The sequence below is a fragment of the Psammomys obesus genome, unplaced genomic scaffold, assembly GCF_907164565.1.
Source record: "Psammomys obesus unplaced genomic scaffold, mPsaObe1.curated_primary_1811, whole genome shotgun sequence".
Taxonomy (NCBI): Eukaryota; Metazoa; Chordata; class Mammalia; order Rodentia; family Muridae; genus Psammomys; species Psammomys obesus.
In genome coordinates this window covers 2,012,455-2,030,468 of record NW_026596034.1, presented here as the reverse complement: position 1 = coordinate 2,030,468, position 18,014 = coordinate 2,012,455, and the positions used below count along the sequence as shown (strand labels likewise).

At 54.8% G+C, this 18,014-nt stretch overlaps 1 protein-coding gene across 1 annotated transcript in view; it reads left to right on the top strand.

Moving 5' to 3' along the window:
* Window positions 1–17,972, top strand: part of Mast1 (microtubule associated serine/threonine kinase 1) — a 24,529-nt gene extending 6,557 nt beyond the window's left edge. Inside the window, exons 5-26 of the mRNA XM_055621596.1 lie at window positions 415–575; window positions 704–779; window positions 932–1,141; window positions 3,756–3,857; window positions 3,945–4,077; window positions 4,143–4,210; window positions 7,020–7,105; window positions 7,193–7,401; window positions 9,332–9,470; window positions 9,577–9,709; window positions 9,846–10,011; window positions 10,100–10,201; window positions 10,337–10,459; window positions 11,400–11,509; window positions 11,813–11,991; window positions 12,066–12,313; window positions 13,262–13,471; window positions 13,625–13,854; window positions 14,075–14,197; window positions 14,284–14,420; window positions 16,387–16,574; window positions 16,656–17,972. Of these exons, the coding sequence (XP_055477571.1) occupies window positions 415–575; window positions 704–779; window positions 932–1,141; window positions 3,756–3,857; window positions 3,945–4,077; window positions 4,143–4,210; window positions 7,020–7,105; window positions 7,193–7,401; window positions 9,332–9,470; window positions 9,577–9,709; window positions 9,846–10,011; window positions 10,100–10,201; window positions 10,337–10,459; window positions 11,400–11,509; window positions 11,813–11,991; window positions 12,066–12,313; window positions 13,262–13,471; window positions 13,625–13,854; window positions 14,075–14,197; window positions 14,284–14,420; window positions 16,387–16,574; window positions 16,656–17,911 (4,389 nt within the window). The 3' untranslated portion in view covers window positions 17,912–17,972. The remainder of the gene's footprint in view (window positions 1–414; window positions 576–703; window positions 780–931; window positions 1,142–3,755; window positions 3,858–3,944; window positions 4,078–4,142; window positions 4,211–7,019; window positions 7,106–7,192; window positions 7,402–9,331; window positions 9,471–9,576; window positions 9,710–9,845; window positions 10,012–10,099; window positions 10,202–10,336; window positions 10,460–11,399; window positions 11,510–11,812; window positions 11,992–12,065; window positions 12,314–13,261; window positions 13,472–13,624; window positions 13,855–14,074; window positions 14,198–14,283; window positions 14,421–16,386; window positions 16,575–16,655) is intronic.
* Window positions 17,973–18,014: the final 42 nt, after the last annotated feature.

The following is an 18,014-nucleotide window of genomic DNA, read 5'->3' as shown; positions in this document are numbered from 1 at the left end:
GAAAGAAAGAAAGAAAGAAAGAAAGAAAGAAAGAAAGGAAAAGAAAGCTTTCCAGGCAGGGGAATGACTCAAGCGTAGAAACAGCCAATGCCAAGGCCCTGGGACAGAAGCACATCTGTCATGCTCAAGGATCAGCGGGACCATTAGGGACGGAGCAGAGCGGGCAAAGGGGAGAGCAGGAGATGATGGAAGGAGACAGGGCCAGGAGGTACAGGATCTTGTGGTCTAGTGGATGGCTCTGCAGAGCAATATTCCCCAACCCCTTAGTGTTTTGAGATGTGGTGTCAGTGTAACCAAGGCTGGCCTCCAACTTTACACTCTGGGGTCACGAAAGGGAGCCCCAAGCCAGGGTAGACGGCTGTGCTGCCCCCCGCGGTGGCTCTGACTGCCGCCGCCCTCCTGCCCTCCCCGTAGTCCTCCTGCTCCTCCCAGGAGCGCCTGCATCAACTACCCTACCAGCCCACGGTGGACGAGTTGCACTTTCTGTCCAAACACTTCGGCAGCACGGAGAGCATCACGGACGAGGATGGTGGCCGCCGCTCCCCCGCCGTTCGTCCCCGCTCTCGGAGCCTCAGGTAGGCGGGCACCCAATCTCCCTCTGGGGGATGGGTTACGGTGCGTGAGCTGGAAAGTTCGACCCTGGTGGGGGGCGCAGGCAGCGCGGAGGCAGAAAAATGGACAGGGTGGGCTTCTTTCACTGCAGCCCCGGCCGCTCCCCCTCCTCCTACGACAACGAAATCGTGATGATGAACCATGTGTACAAAGAGCGGTTCCCGAAGGTGAGACCGAAACCCCGTCCCCCAAGCCAAGGCTGCCCTCGCTCGCTCCCGCACCTGGGCTCCGCGCGCCCCCTCGCGGCCGGCGCGCGCGGCGCAGGCTCGGGCGACTACAGCCTCCTCCTAGAGCCTTGCATCCTTGTACCGCTGCTCAGGCCACCGCGCAGATGGAAGAGAAGCTGCGGGACTTCGCCCGCGCCTACGAACCTGACAGCGTGCTGCCGCTGGCCGACGGCGTGCTCAGCTTCATCCACCACCAGATCATTGAACTGGCCCGAGACTGCCTTACCAAGTCCCGCGATGGGCTCATCACCACAGTCTATTTCTACGAACTGCAGGAAAACCTAGAGAAGCTGCTGCAGGATGTGAGTGCCAATCACCTCACCCCACCCCCCCGGTTCCTACACCCGCGAAGTGCGGGACGCCGGGTGGGACTGGGACGTGGAAAACAAGGGTGCTGTAGTTCCCACTCTAGGTCCGCTGGAAGAGCTGAAAATTATCACCCTGTTGGCTTGTCTCCTAGGCCCTTCCCCCTACCTTACTGGGAATTGAACCCTGTGGCCTAAACATCTGAGGCACGTGCTCTACCATTGAACTCAGAACCTCTGGAAGAGCAGGCAGTGCTCTTTACAGCTGAGCCATCTCTCCAGATCCTCCCTCCCTTTTATTTAGATTTTTTATTACGTATGCAGTGTTCTGCCTGCAAGCCAGAAGAGGGCACCAGATCTCATTAGAGATGGTTGGGAGCCACCATGTGGTTTCTAGGAATTGAACTCAGGACCTCTGGAAGGCCAACCAGTGCTCTTAATCTCTGAGCCATCGCTCCAGCCAGCCTTGTTTTTGTTTTTGTTTTTGTTTGTTTTGTTTTGTTGTTGTTCAAGACAAGGTATGGAGTGAAGCAGGCTGGCCTCTCCTCTAGCTCTGTAGCCGAGGATGGCCTTGAACTCCAGAACCTCCAGCTTCCGAGTATTGAGTGCTGGGATTCCAGTTTTATGCCACCTCTTCTGGTTTATGAGACACTGGGGATGCCAGCCAGGGCCTCTGCATGCCAGGGGAGCATTCTACAGCCAAGCCTACCAACTGGCCTTCGAATCACTGCAGAACCCATGCAGGCCTTGAATTTGACATCCTCCTGTCTCAGCTTCCTGAGAAGCTGGGATCACAGATCTGCAGCCCCACATCCAGGATGTGTGTGATTTCAAACTCTGCACACACGATCCATTGCTCTATATGTTTCTGCTTATCTTTTTTCTTGGTTTCCCTACGCCAGTGTCAGCCCCAAGCCTGGCATGGTGCCCAGTTCACAGCAGGTACCCAGCAAATATTGCTAAAATGACTCTGGGGGCATGGCTGTTGGCAGAGGGTTTGCCTAACATGTTTAAGTGAGGTTCCATCCCTAGCAACACACACACACACACACACACACATGATTGCTTAAATGACTGAGCAAGCCTGCTGAGGCAGCACACACCTGTCATCCCAGCACTAGCAAAGCTCAGGCAAGGGCCTCCCAAGCTCCAGGCCAGCCTGGCTAACAAAGCATACCTTGCCTATGACCGAATGAATGAAATGTGTGACTAACAGCAAGCGTGATAATGTCCCATGCAAGTGAGGGATTCCCGACAGCACTTTCTGAACGCCGACAGCCGGCAGCACAGAAGACCTATCCCCGCTCTCCTGGGGTGGAAATGCCAGATCGGGAATTGTGGAAACAGATGAAGGACTATGATGTCAGCTGCCATTTAGGGCTAGGAGGCAAACAAAACAGTAACTGGGTGCCCAGTCGGCAGTTCCCAGGAGGGCTCTCTGAGAATGTGACAGAAGTGAGACGGAATCTGTGGAAAGAGCCAGGCGTGTGTGCTGAGCAGAGGCAACAGTAGGTTTAGATCTAAGGTGTTAGATCTGTCTTCAGGGCTTCGGCAGCCTTATCAGTGCCTCTCCCTGCACAGGAAAAGGATAAGAAGAGTGATTTGCTCACTCTTTTCTTTATCATTGGTTTTTGTTTGTTTTGGTTTGGTTTTGGGTGGGGGTGTTGGTTTTTCAAGGCAGGGTTTCTCTGTGTAGCCTTGGCTGTCCTGGACTCACTTTGTTGACCAGATCTGCCTCCCCAGTCTGGGATTAATTGGGTGTGCTACCACACCTGACTTATTTTTTATTTTATGTGCAAGGGTGTTTTGCCTGCTGTTGCCCCTGGAACTGTAATCACAGAAAGTCTTTCGTTGTCATGTGGGTACAGGGAATTGAACCTGTATCCTCTGCAAGAGTAGGCACTGCTCTTAACTGCTGGGCCATTTCCAGCCCCTCATTTTAATTTAAAATTTTATTTATTAGCCGGGCACGGTGGTGACGCCTGTAATCTCAGCATTTAAGGAGGCAGAGGCAGGTGGACCTCTGTAAGTTCAAGGCCAGCCTGGTCTAGAAAGCAAGTCCAGGACAGCCAAGGCTACACAGAGAAACCCTGACTTGAAACAAAACAAAACAAAACTTTGCAAACACAAGAGGATAACTTTCGGAAGTTACTTCTCTCTTTTCATCATGGTTTCTGGGGTCAAACTCAGGTTCTTAGGGTTCCCAGAAAGTGCTTTAACCTCTGACCCCCATCCCCATGCATGAGAGAGTGTGTGTGTGTATGATAAAGCTGCATCTATAGCTCCAAGTTGTGTGTCTCCTTCATTTTCATAAACGTCTTGAGAGAATGGGAAGCTGGAGATCCGCTTGCACCCCCAGGAGACACTCTACTCCTGAGTCATCCTCCGGCCTCCACCTGTACTCGTGCACATCACACACGCACACAATCGTAATAAAGAAATAAAAGCAGTACTTTGGGCAGGGTCTCCCTTGCATGTAGACCAGAGCAGGGCTTGTGCCCACAGTCCTTTTCAGCAGCAACACTGTGCTCCATGCAACCCCAGGGCCTCAAGAGGCTGGTCTGGGAAAGAGGCCTGGCTGAGCCTCATTCCCTCACTCCCCCTCCCCCAGGCCTACGAACGCTCTGAGAGCTTGGAGGTGGCCTTCGTCACTCAGCTGGTGAAGAAACTGCTCATCATCATCTCCCGCCCTGCACGGCTTCTGGAGTGCCTGGTGAGAGCCTACTCAGGATGTGAGTGTGTGTGGGGGGATGGGGCGGCCCTCAGCGGACACAGCAAGCTGAGCCTGTCCTTGCCCCAGGAATTCAACCCGGAAGAGTTCTACCACCTGCTGGAGGCGGCCGAGGGACACGCCAAGGAGGGCCACCTGGTCAAAACTGACATTCCCCGCTACATCATCCGGCAGTTGGGCCTCACTCGGGACCCCTTCCCAGGTGTGTGGGGGGCCTGCGGGGGCGGGCTGAGCAGCTGGGCAGCACTCACACCCACCTCATCCTAGATGTGGTCCGCCTGGAGGAGCAGGACAGCGGGGGCTCCAACACGCCCGAGCAAGATGACACCTCTGAGGTGAGCACCGCCAGGGTTGGTGTCAGGCCAGCCAGGGGCCGTCGCCTCCAGGCTGTGTGATGATGCCGTGGTTCCACACTCTGAGCCTCAGTTTCCCCTTCTGTACAAGAGTTGTGTGTGTGTGTGTTGTGCTAGAGTGAAACCCAGTGTTAAGTGTTGTGCTGCTGAGCTACATCCTCAGACTTTTTGTTACTTTTGCATAAATGTTATCATTTACTTGTTTGTGTGGGCATGCATCTGTGTGTGGGTGCACACGCCTGTAGGTGTCCAAGGAGGCCAGAAGAGGGTATCAGATCCTCTGGCGCTGGAGTCATAGGCAGTTGTAAGCCACTTGGCGTGGATGCTAAGGGCCAAACTCAGGCCCTCTGGAAGAGCACCATTTTATCAGCTGAGCCATCCCTTCATCGTGTGTGTGTGTGTGTGTGTGTGTGTGTGTGTGTGCACATGTGTGCGTGCGCTCGCGCCCTCAGGTAAAGGTGGAAATTAGAGATGGTTCCTGGTGTCTTCCTCAGTCACTCTCTACTGTGTTGTTTGGACTAAGGTGTCTCACTGAGCCTGAAGCTCACCAATTATCTAAACTGGCTCTCCAGTGAGCTGCACAGACCTGCTTGTCTCCACCCTACTCAGTGTCGGGGTTACACAGAGGCCACCACTTCCAACTTTTATGCGATTGCAGGGGATCTGATCTCAAATTTAAAAAATAGGATCGCCTGGTGGTGCCTACCTTTAATCCCAGCACTCAGGAGGCAGAGGCAGGTGGATCTCTGTGAGTCCAGAACAATCAGGGCTATACAGAGAAACCCTGCCTTGAAAACATAATAAATAGATAGATAGATAGATAGATAGATAGATAGATAGATAGATAGATAAATAAATAAATAAATAAATGGGATCTCACTGTGTAGCCCAAGCTGGCCTAGGACTCATGATCATCTTGTTCCTCGCCCTCACAGGTACTGGAAAGTGCCACCTTCTCTTTCTGTTCACCATTTTTTTTTCCCTTGCTGGGGGGAGGGGTGTGGTTTCAAGGCAGGGTTTCACTGTGTAACCCTGGCTGTCCTGGAACTCATTCTGTAGACCAGGCTGGCCTCAAACTCACAGAAATCTACCTGTGTCTGCCTCCTGAGTGCTGAGATAAAAGGCATTTACCAGCACCACCTGCTTAGTTCACTCTTTTTAAAAAATTGGTAGTCACGGTGGCACATGCCTTTAATCCCAGCACTTGGGAGGTAGAGGGGGATGGATCTCTGGGAATTAGAGGCTGGCCTGGTCTACATAGTAAGTTCCAGGACAGCTGGGGCTATGTAGAGAGACCTTATTTCAAACAAACAAACCCCCAAATTAAAAATAAATAAGTAAAATGATTGAGATAAAGGGACTATCAAAGGTCAAGACAGAACATCTACTGCTCTGAGTTCAAGTCCCAACACATCAGAGGACTCAAAACCACCTGTAACTCACGAACAAAGACAAATCTTTGCAAATATTAGGATGGGCTCTTGCTATGCTGCTCAGGCTGACCTCAAACCCCGGGGTTCAAGTGAGCCCTCTGTCTCAGTTTCCCCAGTATTTGGGGCTACAGATGTTTGCCAAATAGCCGCAGTCACCATCTGAAGCACTTTATTTATTTTCATGCTGTTGGTCTTGGTTGTGCTAGGGATGATCATTCTGCCTCTAGCTCCTCTGCAGAACACTGTAGGGTAGACAATCTGGTGGCATTTAGCACGCTGACATCGCTGACAGCTGTGACTAACTAGTTTACGGCCTCTCCATCGCCAAAAAGACAACATTGCACCCACAGAGGCCACTCAGTTCACGCCTCAGATCCCAGCAGCGCTGACCTCGCGCCATCTCCGGATTTGCTCCCCCATGCCTAAGAATGACTTGAAATTCACTCTGTACCCTTCATCTTCTGCCCCTCCTGTCTCAACCCCCACGTGGTGGGATCACAGGTGCGTGCCGACACACCCAGCAGCCTTTTCTTTTTGAAGCATTTTTATTAGATTTAGTTACTTACCAGGAGAGGGACACACACCCCAGAATGCATCTGGAGGTCCGAGGACAACTTTTGAAAGCTTGTTTTCTTCTAGCATGTGGGTCCTGGGGCTTGAGCTCAGGTTGTTAGACTTGCCAAGCTTACTAGCTGTAAGTTACTAACTGTAACTCCAGTTCACAAACCTTGTCCACATATATATGGGTTTCTCTGTGTAACAGAGCCCTGGCTGTTCTGGAACCTGCTTTGTAGACCAGGCTGGCCTAGAACTCACAGAGATCCGCCTGCCTCTGCTCTTTGAATAAAGATGTGCATCACCACCGCCCACCCCATTTTTCCTTTCCAGTTGTTAGGCTTTGTTGTTGGTTTCTGAGGAATTTTGATTTAACATTTGTTGTTACTTGTGTCAGTTTGTGTACGCCTGTGTGTGTGCTGCATTTATGTATTTATGTTGTATGTATGTGTGTGGAGGTCAGAGGACCCCTTGTGAAAGCCAGCGTGTTCTCTGTCCACCACATCTGTCCTGGAGATTGAACTCAGGCTGTCAGACTTGGTGGCAAGCTGCTCCCTTACCCACTGGGCCACTTGCCAGCTCCCATCTTCTAGGAACATTTTGTATATGTGCTATGATCAGCCATTTTGTAGGTTTTCTATCTTTCTTTGGAAATACGTCACCAGAGAATTTTGAATTCAAGTGGCATCTTTGTTGCCCTCTCATTGTGCAGACTGGATAAAGAAGTTTTTCATCCCTTCTGTTCCTCAGTTTCCCCGGGTTAAGGTGGGGACGATGGCGGTGGGCTTGCATTTTCCCTGCAGGGTCGCGGCAGCGCCTCCAAGGCCAAGAAACCGCCTGGAGAGAGTGACTTCGACACTATCAAGCTCATCAGCAATGGTGCCTACGGGTGAGCCACCCGGGGCTCTGGCGGGGGAGGGTGGCGGAGGCCGGGTGTCTCGGAGGTGACGGCCGGTCCTCGCTCTCTTCCCCGCAGGGCCGTGTACCTGGTGCGCCACCGGGACACGCGTCAGCGCTTCGCCATGAAAAAGATCAACAAGCAGAACCTGATCCTGCGCAACCAGATCCAGCAGGCCTTCGTGGAGCGCGACATCCTCACGTTCGCGGAGAACCCCTTCGTGGTCGGCATGTTCTGCTCCTTCGAGACCCGGCGCCACCTCTGCATGGTCATGGAGTACGTGGAAGGTGCGGGCGCCAGTCCACGCTGCCGGGCCACACCCTGACCCAGGGTGGAGCGTGTACTTGTTTTCCCAACTGCTCACTGTCCTGGCCGTCTGTTATGCTCATCGTTGGTTTGGCATTATTTTTGTGTTGAAACAGGGTCTCAGTATGCAGCCAGGCTGGCTCAAACTCCGGTCTCCCTTCTTCATCCTCCTGCGTGTTGGGGTTCATCAGTCGTATTTGTTTGGCATTTTTTTGCTTGCTTTTTGTTGTTGTTGTTTTTTGGAGGGGGAGGAGGCTTAGTTACCTTGCATTCTGTTAATATGTAAACACACTCATTATACATTCTATATCCATCTTTTCATCAATTCGTTTGTTTTCATACCCATCATGGGAGCGCCTCTCTTTTGGTTTTTGAGACAGGGTTTCTCCGTGTAGCCTTGGCTGTCCTGGACCAGGCTGGCCCAGCTCACAGAGATCTGCCTGCCTCTGCCTCTGCCTCCAGAGTGTTAGGATTACAGGCGTGGGCATCTCTTTATTTACATGCTTTTCCTTCTCTCTGCTCATCCACCCATTACCCATCCGAATCTTTGACCCCCTTCCTCCAGATAGTCTTTAATGTAGCTGAACCTGGCCTGGAACTCCCAGCTCCATCTCCTTCTTCAGCCTCTGAGGAGCTGGGACTACAGATGTGTAGCTTCGTCCACTTTTCCTTTAACTTTCCATCTGTTTGTTCCTCTATAATTCTACTTTTTGCAGGGATAGAACCCAGAAACTCATGTGTGCTATCCAGAATTCTCCTGCCTTGTGCCTTTTTGCAGGAGTCTAGGCAGTGGCTTGCCTTCTGAGTCATGTTCCCAGCCCTTCACAGGTAGAAGATAGTTCCAGGCCAGCTTCATTTATAACTTAGTTAATAATAAATATTATAAATAAAAGCAATTAAGTAGTTACAATATTTAGCTGAAGCTCATAGTTTCTATCCTCACTCATTCTTCATATTTTACATTTACTTTCTGTCTTAAGGTATTTCTGAGCGGTATTGGAATTCGTGCCCCAACCATTTCATCCCTTTCTCTATTATGTAACAAGGAAATATGAATTCGCTTATGTGATAGGAAAGCCTCCGCCACCTTTAGGAGTGGCCGCATCCCGGTGCTCTTATCAAGCCACTGATAATCACATAGCACACTTTCTCATGTGCTCGTTCCCCCTGACAGACCGGAGAGTGGCAAGGCTACCAGCCAGCAGGCTCCTTGCTGTGTCTAATGTTCGTGCGAAAGAGCATAAGCCTGCTGCATCCCTAGACAGCCTGCCTTGTGAGACACCTACTCCTTAAGCAAAAGGAAGAACGGTACCAGGCAGACTCAGATACTAATGCTGGCGCAGTGCTGTGGTCTGTACAGTGCATCCGGCCGGAATCCCCCAGGGAGGGGCCAGGAGGGTGGCGCTGTGGTGGAGTCATTGCTGAGTGAGCACAAGGCCCTGGGTCTCTGTGCAGCTCCGCTAAGCAACACGTGGCTCACACTCCTCCGGGGTGGAGGCCAGGAACACATGTCTTAACACGTGGCTCACACTCCTCCGGGGTAGAGGCCAGGAACACATGTCTTAAAGCCTTAACCCTCCAGATTCACTTGTCAACTGGTTAAGGCTCATGCTTTCTTTGATTTCAAACAAAACTCACAGTCTTCAACTTTCTGGGTGTTGATACCGCTCTCTGAGTCTGAGTCCTTATGAAGAAAGTGGGCTGGTTGTGCCAATTTCAGAGGGCAACTGATAACAGGGGGCAAGCCTAGGACAGTGCAGCTCTTTCTGAGGCTGGGGAAAGGCTCCTGCTCTAGCATTTTCCCCGTCTGCAAAATGGGCACAAGAGAAGCAGAACAACAGCGCATGCCGTGTGTTTGGCGTTGGATCAGGACGGCTCCCTCTTTACCTGACTATCTTCCCTGACCCTCAGGAGGCGACTGTGCCACCCTTCTCAAGAACATCGGGGCACTGCCTGTGGAGATGGCTCGAATGTATTTTGCAGAAACAGTTCTGGCCCTTGAGTACTTACACAATTATGGTATCGTGCACCGTGACCTCAAGCCGGACAAGTGAGCTTTGGCAGTCTTCACTCCTCCTTCCCTGTTCCTTGGAAGACACAGGGCTGAAGGGCAAGAACCTCACCTTTGACACCTGCTTATGTCTTTGTGCCCGCAGCCTCCTCATCACGTCCATGGGCCACATCAAGCTCACAGATTTTGGCCTCTCCAAGATGGGACTCATGAGCCTCACCACCAACTTGTACGAAGGCCACATCGAGAAGGACGCCCGGGAGTTCCTGGACAAACAGGTGTGTGGCAGGCATGGGGGTCACCAAGGGTGGAGTGACCCGGAAGGGCTCAGGGGCCCAGGGCCTGGTGGGGGGGCACAGCTCTCCCTTGAGGCCCCCTCTGTGGCCAGGGCACAGGCTGACCACCTGCCCCCAGGTGTGTGGGACCCCAGAGTACATCGCGCCTGAGGTCATCCTGCGCCAGGGCTATGGCAAGCCGGTGGACTGGTGGGCTATGGGGATCATCCTCTACGAGTTCCTCGTGGGCTGTGTGCCTTTCTTCGGGGACACCCCGGAAGAGCTCTTTGGACAGGTCATCAGTGGTATGTGCCTCCTAGGTGGGTGGGTGGGTGTGGATACGGAAAGATGGGCAGCCTGGGGGTGAGCTCTCAGCTTCTTTGTGCTTCGCAGATGACATACTGTGGCCTGAAGGGGATGAGGCCCTGCCCACAGATGCCCAGCTTCTAATATCTAGCCTCTTGCAGACCAACCCCCTGGTTCGGCTTGGGGCAGGTAAGGCCTTCTGCACCAGCTGGGGCTGGAGAGCAGTGCGCTGCCCCAGCTTCAGCTGAGGCCTGCGGTGGAGATGGGCTGAAGGACCGGTTTGCTGGGCAGGCTTCTGGGTAGCTCCCCATCTTCTGCCCACAGGTGGTGCTTTTGAAGTGAAGCAGCATAGTTTCTTCCGAGACCTGGACTGGACAGGGCTGCTGCGGCAGAAGGCAGAGTTCATTCCCCACCTAGAGTCAGAAGATGACACCAGCTACTTCGACAGTAAGTTGGGGAAAGGGAGAGTCGTGATGCCAGGTGAGAGTAGAGAATGGGATCTAAGGAAGAGGCCTTAGAGTGAGGTGTGTCGGTACAAGAAAGGTTGGTCAGGCCGGGTGATGCAGGCCTGTCGTCCTAGCTACTAAGAAGGCAAGGCTTTCTGTGCTACAGAGAGAGTTCAAGGCCAGCCTGGGCAAGTTAGACCCCATTTCAAAAAAAAAAAAAAAAAAAAAAAAGTTAATCTGGACATTGTGGCAGATGTCTGTCATCCCAGCACTTGGGAAGCAGGGCTATCGAGAGTTCAAGGTCAGCCTCAACTACCTACTAAGTTCAGTGCTACCTTGGCTATAGTACAGTGTTCGTAAGTTGGGCACAGTGGCACCTGGCTTTAGTTCCAGCCCTTGGGAAGCAGATGCAGGCAGACCTCTGTGAGTTCCAGGCTAGCCAGCCACAATGAGACCCTGTAAAAATGGGTGCTGGGAAGATGGCACTGGCTGATCTTCTAGAGGACCTGCGTTCTATTCTCAGCGCCCCCCCCCCCATGGCAGCTCACAACCATCTGTAACTCCAGTCCTGGGGATCCAACACCCACTTCTGACCATCATGGACATTAGGCATGAATGCAGTACAAAGGTATACATGTAGACAACACACACACACACACACACACATTAAAACAAAACAAAACAAAAGTAATAGAAGCTGGAAAGATGGTTCGGTTCAAGGGTTAAGAGCCTTTGCTGCTCTCATGGAGGACACAGGTTCTGTTCCCAACACCCATGCTAGAAGATGGGGGTGGGGGAAGGCAGGGGTATTCAAAACAAAAATAATAGAAGCTGGAAAGTTGTGGCGGGGCGGGAGTCTGGGGGAGGAGGCCAGAGCAAACTGGAGCGTGCATGGGAGAACCTGATCCCTGGCTGGCTCTGAGGAGGCGGTGGTTCTCCAGCCCGCTCGGATAGGTATCACCATGTGAACTCCTATGACGAGGACGACACCACGGAGGAGGAGCCCGTGGAGATCCGCCAGTTCTCTTCCTGCTCACCGCGCTTCAGCAAGGTGCGCTGAGCCCAGCAGGTCCGGAGCACCAGAGGGAACTAAGAAGTGGAGAGGCCTTGTTGGGGAGGCCGGTTCGGGTCTACTGGGTTAGCGTGAGGGTGACCGCAGGGGCGTGGCAAATCTACACAAGGATGCCCCCTGGCAGACAGAAGTTAGAGAAGGCCTGTAAGACCAGGTAGGTAGAGAGCTGGACCGCGCGAGTTTACAACAAGGCAGGCTTGACTTTGCATGTGGGTTCTTGTCGGCAGAAATGCAGGGCTGAACAGGCGGCTCCCGGAGACTTTACTCCCACTTTACTCCCAGGTGTACAGCAGCATGGAGCAGCTGTCGCAGCACGAGCCCAAGACCCCTGTGTCGGCGTCAGGAGCCAGCAAGCGGGATCCGAACACCAAGGGCCCGGAGGAGAAGGTGGCCGGCAAGAGGGAGGGCCTGGGTGGCCTGACTCTGCGTGAGAAGACCTGGCGAGGGGGCTCCCCGGAGATGTAAGCAGGGCCGTGGAGACGCCCAGGGCGGGGTGGGATGGGGTGTTCCTTCTGATCTGGTCCCCTCTGTGCAGTAAGCGCTTCTCGGCGTCTGAAGCCACTTTCCTGGAGGGGGAGGCCAGTCCCCCGCTGGGAGCGCGCAGACGTTTCTCGGCGCTGCTGGAGCCCAGCCGCTTCAGCGCCCCTCAGGAGGACGAAGACGAGGCCCGACTCCGCAGGCCGCCTAGGCCCAGCTCCGATCCCCCCAGCTCACTGGACACGCGCGTCCCCAGAGAGGCAGCTCAAGGCGAGGGCACTTCCACGCCCGGGGAACCCGAAGCCAGTGAGTGCCCTCTCTAGCTGCGTCTCCCCCGGGGGCGATCTGTTGAGCATCCATTTGATATACGTGGCACAGGGTATGCACGCTCTCAGGACCGATCTGTGAGCAGTACCAGGCTGCCTTACCAGGTAGGTGGGTGAGGCTCAGGGGCAGAGATCTACCTATAATCTTCCAGTGGGGACCTGGGGGCGTGGCTTAGCACCCAGAATTTAGGCCTCCTTCCCCCCTCCTTTTTGGGTGTTTCCATACAGTGTTTCTCTGTGTAGCCTTGGCTGTCCTGGACTCACTTTGTAGACCAGGCTGGCCTTGAACTCACAGAGATCCACCTGCTTCTGCCTCCCCAAGTGCTGGGATTATAGGCGTGTGCCAGCACACCCGGCTCGCTCTCTTTCTTAAGCACACTTAGGGACTGGAGAGATAGCTCAGTGGTTAAGAGCACTTGCTGCTCTTTCAAAGAACCCAGGTTCCACTACCAGCACCTACAGGGTGGTTACTGCCCTTCATAGCTCCAGTCCCAGGGAGTCCAAGGTCTTCCGACTTTGCAGGCACTGCACACGCGGTGCGCAGACATACACGCAGGCAAAACACTCACTCCTAAAATAAAAATAAATACAAAAGAAAAGAGCCCGGCCCCCGGTGTGCTGACACGCGGGCAGCCCAGCGCTCGGAGGCAGCGGGCAAGGGGCGGCCTGCGGTGATCTTAGGTGACTGAGGCCAGCCCGGTGAGTTCTAGAATAGACAAAAATACTTCCTGAGACCCTGTCTCAAAACAACCAACCGACCAAAGAGCACTCACTATTCTAGGCTGGCATTCAGCCAAACAGAAGGGCAGTGGTGCTTTCCTGTGCCAGAGGCTGTACCTCAGGTATCTGTGACCTGCTTGGGAAGTTCGGGGAATAGGAACAGCATGGGAAAAGCCCCTGACCTGACAGCTCCTGCGCTCTGTTCCAGCTGAGCGCTCCTCACAGCCAGCGGATCTCGGCCCACCCTCCAAGGATGGAGACCCATCAGGCCCTAGGGCCACCAATGACCTGGTCTTGCGAAGGGCAAGGCACCAGCAGCTGTCTGGGGATCTTGCTGCGGAGAAGCGACCAGCTCGAACTGGAGGCAAAGTTATCAAGTCGGCCTCAGCGACAGCCTTGTCTGTCATGATTCCTGCAGGTGAAGCTGGGCGCCACGCGCCAGGGAAGGGGCTCCCTGAAGTGTGCCCTCGCTGTCTGCCATCAGGGTGGAGAACCTGTTGTGGGTCTGAGGAGTGAGGAACAGACCCTGGGAGGTATGCCCTGATCTCTGACCGTGGTTTTGTGTCTGCAGTGGACCCACACGGAGGCTCACCCCTGGCTAGCCCCATGTCCCCTCGATCCCTCTCCTCCAATCCATCCTCAAGGGACTCTTCCCCTAGCCGGGACTACTCGCCAGCTGTCAGCGGCCTCCGTTCCCCCATCACCATCCAACGCTCAGGCAAAAAATACGGGTTCACACTTCGAGCCATCCGTGTCTACATGGGCGACTCAGATGTCTACAGTGTCCACCATATTGTCTGGGTGAGTCTGTGGGCTGGGGAGGGGGCGGGCTCCTGGGGTGAACAGTGCAGTCTGGGTGACTCTACTCTTTCACTTAGTTCTCTAACCCGTTTCTTCATCTATGCAACGGGGAAAATGATGACTATTCCATAAAAAGCCAATGCCAAATAAAATAAACAAAATGTGGAGCTCTCTTTCTTCAGTCCCCCACTCATGCCCCCGTGGGTCTTCCCACCTACAGCACGTGGAGGAGGGAGGCCCAGCCCAGGAGGCAGGGCTGTGTGCTGGGGACCTCATCACCCACGTGAACGGCGAGCCTGTCCACGGTATGGTGCACCCTGAGGTGGTGGAGCTGATCCTGAAGGTGCGTGCAGGGGAGAGCTTTGACGGCTGGAGGGTGGGGCAGGACCCGGCCTCCTCTAACCTGCGGGTTTCCCTCCCTCCTCCCAGAGCGGCAACAAAGTAGCTGTGACCACCACACCCTTCGAAAACACCTCCATCCGCATAGGGCCTGCCAGGCGCAGCAGCTACAAGGCCAAAATGGCTCGAAGGAACAAGAGGCCTTCCGCTAAGGACGGCCAAGAGAGGTGGGCCGGACCCTAAGTGGCTTATCCTTCTAGAAATGGGCTAAAGCAGGAAGTGTGCAGACACTAACAGAAGGAAAAGTATCTAGGGTGGGAAGGTTGGGAAGCAAAGACTCAGGTTCAAACCCGGGTCTGGGAAAGTGGGAGGAGCCAGGAAAGGAAACTACTTAAAAGCATTGTGGGTTAGCCCCTGAGCAAGTTAGACCTGTTCCAAACAGGACTAGGGAGATGGGATAAGATTACTTCCACTGGGCAAGGTGGTGCATGTTTTTAATTCCAGCAGTCCCCAGTCCCCAAGTTTCGACACTGTTAAAAAAAAAAAAAAGAAAAAGGAAGTCGGGTGTGGTGATGCATGCCTTTAACCCAGCACACAGGCGGCTGAGGCTGGGGGATCTCTGTAAGTTCAAGGCCAACCTGGTCTACAAAGTGAGTTCAGGACAGCTAGGGCTACACAGAGAAACCCTGTCTCGAGGAAAAAACAAATTCGGGCATGGTGGCAGAGATAAAAGGATTGAGTTCAAGGGCAGCCTGGTCTATACAGTGAGTTTGACAGCCAGGGCTATACAGAGAGATGAAACCCAAAAAGAAACAAAAAGGTTACTACCAAGTGGAATACAGCTAAGCAGCCCCAGGGTGTCCCTGCGATTGCAGCACTTGGGAAACTACGGCAAGAGGCTCTCTGCGGTTTATGAAAGGCCCGTGGGCCTGTGTAGTAAGGAAAAACAGAAGCACAGACAGGTGCTACTCGGTGGTGGTGAGTTAGTACAGATGCGTCCTCACTCCCAGGATTTCCTCTGTGACTCTTAGAGCAGATTTAAACAACTCGGCTCTGAAATCACAAGGCCTTAAAATCATATGGGACTCATGTGGTGTGGGTATTTGGAAATGTTTGTTATATTTGAGGCACGGCTCCAATTTCTCTTCTAGAATTGAAGGGCTAAGGGAGAGGGTGGGGTCAGGAGTGTGTGTGTGTGTGCGCGCGCGCGCGCGCGCGCGCGCATGTGCGTGTGAACGGGCTGTGCCTGGAGCCCAGGTCTTCATACCATCTCTACAGATCCAAGAGAAAAGGCTTATTTATTTAAGTTTGAAGAGATTTCCTTTGAATTATGCATAGTTTGTGCCTGTTTGTGCGTATGCCTGGAGTTGCCTATGAAGGCCCGAAGAGGGTGTTGGTTAAATCCCGGGGGCTGGAGTTACAGGCTAATGAGCTAGCTGTCCAAGAGGAGGTCAAGTCCTTGCAAGAGAACAGTTTTATTTTCTTTTAGTTTTTTTTTTTTTTTTTAACTTGCATTAGCGTTTTACTGTTTTGTTTATGGGCACCCTATGTGAGCCTGCAGAGCCCAGAAGAGGGCGCCAGATTCTCGGGAGCTAGGGTGACAGGTGGTTGTTGGGTACCATGGCGGTGCTGGGAACCAACCCCGGTCCTTGGAAGAGCAGCTGCTGTTCATAATCACTGAGTCATCTCTCCAGCCCCAGAGAGAACGGTTTTGACAGCTGGGGGTAGCAGCACATGCCTTTAATCCCAGATCTGAAGAAGCAGGTAGATCTCTGCGGTGAGCTCTACACAGCGAGATCTAGGCCAGCAAGAACTACCCTTGACCTGCGGGGGCGGGGACAGGAAGGGGAAGGCGAGCAGACAGAACCGCTTTGATCAGTGGGTTTAGCCAGCGCTTCAGTGAAGGGCGCGAACTGAGCCATCAGGTGGGCTGCAGTGGAAAGAGACGTGTCGGGGTGTGCGGGAGGAGCCAGATTTCTTTTTTGCATTGTACCCTGGCCCGCAAGGAGTGCGCATAGCCAAACCGAATTGAGCCAAGCGTTCTGCTTTGATAGGTGGGTTGTAGGGAAAGGGGAGTGCTAAAAAAGGGGTAGGCGGTTCCTGGGCTGTCCAGAGCAGGGGAGAGGGCACCCCAGAGCGCGGGAGTTAAGAGGGGTGAGGTGACGGGGTGAGCCATTGGTCTTTATCCCCCAGCAAGAAGCGGAGCTCCCTCTTCCGGAAGATCACGAAACAGTCGAACCTGCTGCACACCAGCCGATCGCTGTCCTCTCTGAACCGGTCCCTGTCGTCCAGCGACAGCCTTCCCGGTTCGCCCACGCACGGACTACCGGCGCGCTCTCCCACGCACAGCTACCGCTCCACGCCCGACTCCGCCTACCTAGGTAGGTTCTGCGCCTGCGCGGGGTAGGGTCCTGTGGCACCGAGGTGCTCAGGACGCTTGTTGCGCCCTGTCTGGCCTGCAGGCGCCTCGTCGCAGAGTAGCTCCCCCGCCTCCAGCACGCCCAACTCCCCCGCGTCGTCGGCGTCACACCACATCAGGCCCAGCACGCTGCACGGGCTGTCGCCGAAGCTCCACCGCCAGTACCGCTCCGCACGCTGTAAGTCGGCCGGCAACATCCCGCTGTCGCCGCTGGCGCACACGCCGTCGCCGACGCAGGCGTCTCCGCCCCCGCTGCCGGGCCACACGGTGGGCAGCTCCCACACCACGCAGAGCTTCCCCGCCAAGCTGCACTCGTCGCCGCCCGTCGTGCGCCCGCGCCCCAAAAGCGCGGAGCCGCCGCGCTCGCCGCTGCTCAAGCGCGTGCAGTCGGCGGAGAAGCTGGGGGCTTCGCTGGGAGCAGACAAGAAGGGCGCGTTGCGCAAACACAGCCTCGAAGTGGGCCACCCGGAGTTCCGAAAGGACTTCCACGGTGAGCTGGCGCTGCACAGCCTCGCCGAGTCCGATGGGGAGACGCCTCCCATCGAGGGCCCCGGGGCGACCCGGCAGGTCGCCATGCGCCGCCTGGGCCGCCAGGAATCGCCCCTGAGCTTGGGCGCGGACCCGTTGCTACCCGATGCGGCCCCCAGGCCGGTGGCGTCAAGTAAGGACGAGTCCCCGGGAGGTGCAGAGGCCTGCACGCCCCCTCGCGCGACTACCCCCGGGAGCCGGACCCTGGAGCGTGACCTGGGCTGCACGAGGCACCAGAGCGTGCAGACCGAGGATGGCCCAGCTGGGGTGGCCAGAGCCTTGGCCAAGGCGGCACTCAGCCCCGTGCAGGAACACGAGACAGGCCGGCGCAGCAGCTCTGGCGAGGCCGGCCCACCCCCAGTGCCCATCGTTGTAGAGCCTGCCCGGCCAGGGATCAAGGCCCAGACACCCCAGCCTCTGGGCACAGACTCAAAGGGACTGAAGGAACCTGTAGCCCCGATGCCCCAGGTGCCGGACGCTCCAAGGGGCCGGGAGCGCTGGGTGCTGGAGGAGGTGGAAGAGCGGACCACGCTGTGCGGCCCTCGCTCCAAGCCCGCCTCCCCCAAGCTCTCTCCCGACCCCCAGACTCCAGCCCTAGTCCCCACAAAGAATGTGGCCCGCAGTGCAGTTCCTCCAGCCTCACCTGCCTCCCTTCCGGTCCAAGGCAGCAAGCCTGAAGCAGGGTTGAACTCCGGGCGTCCTGCTGATGCTGCGACCCCCGCAGGCCTCACCAAAAACGGGGCACCCAGCCCCGCATCTCTAGGCCCATAGCAGAGCAGGCCTTCATCCTGTGCTGTACATGCCTGTATACATATGTACACATATAAATAAAGTGCCCGTGCTGCCTGAGACTTCCGGGGTTCACGTTTCCTCT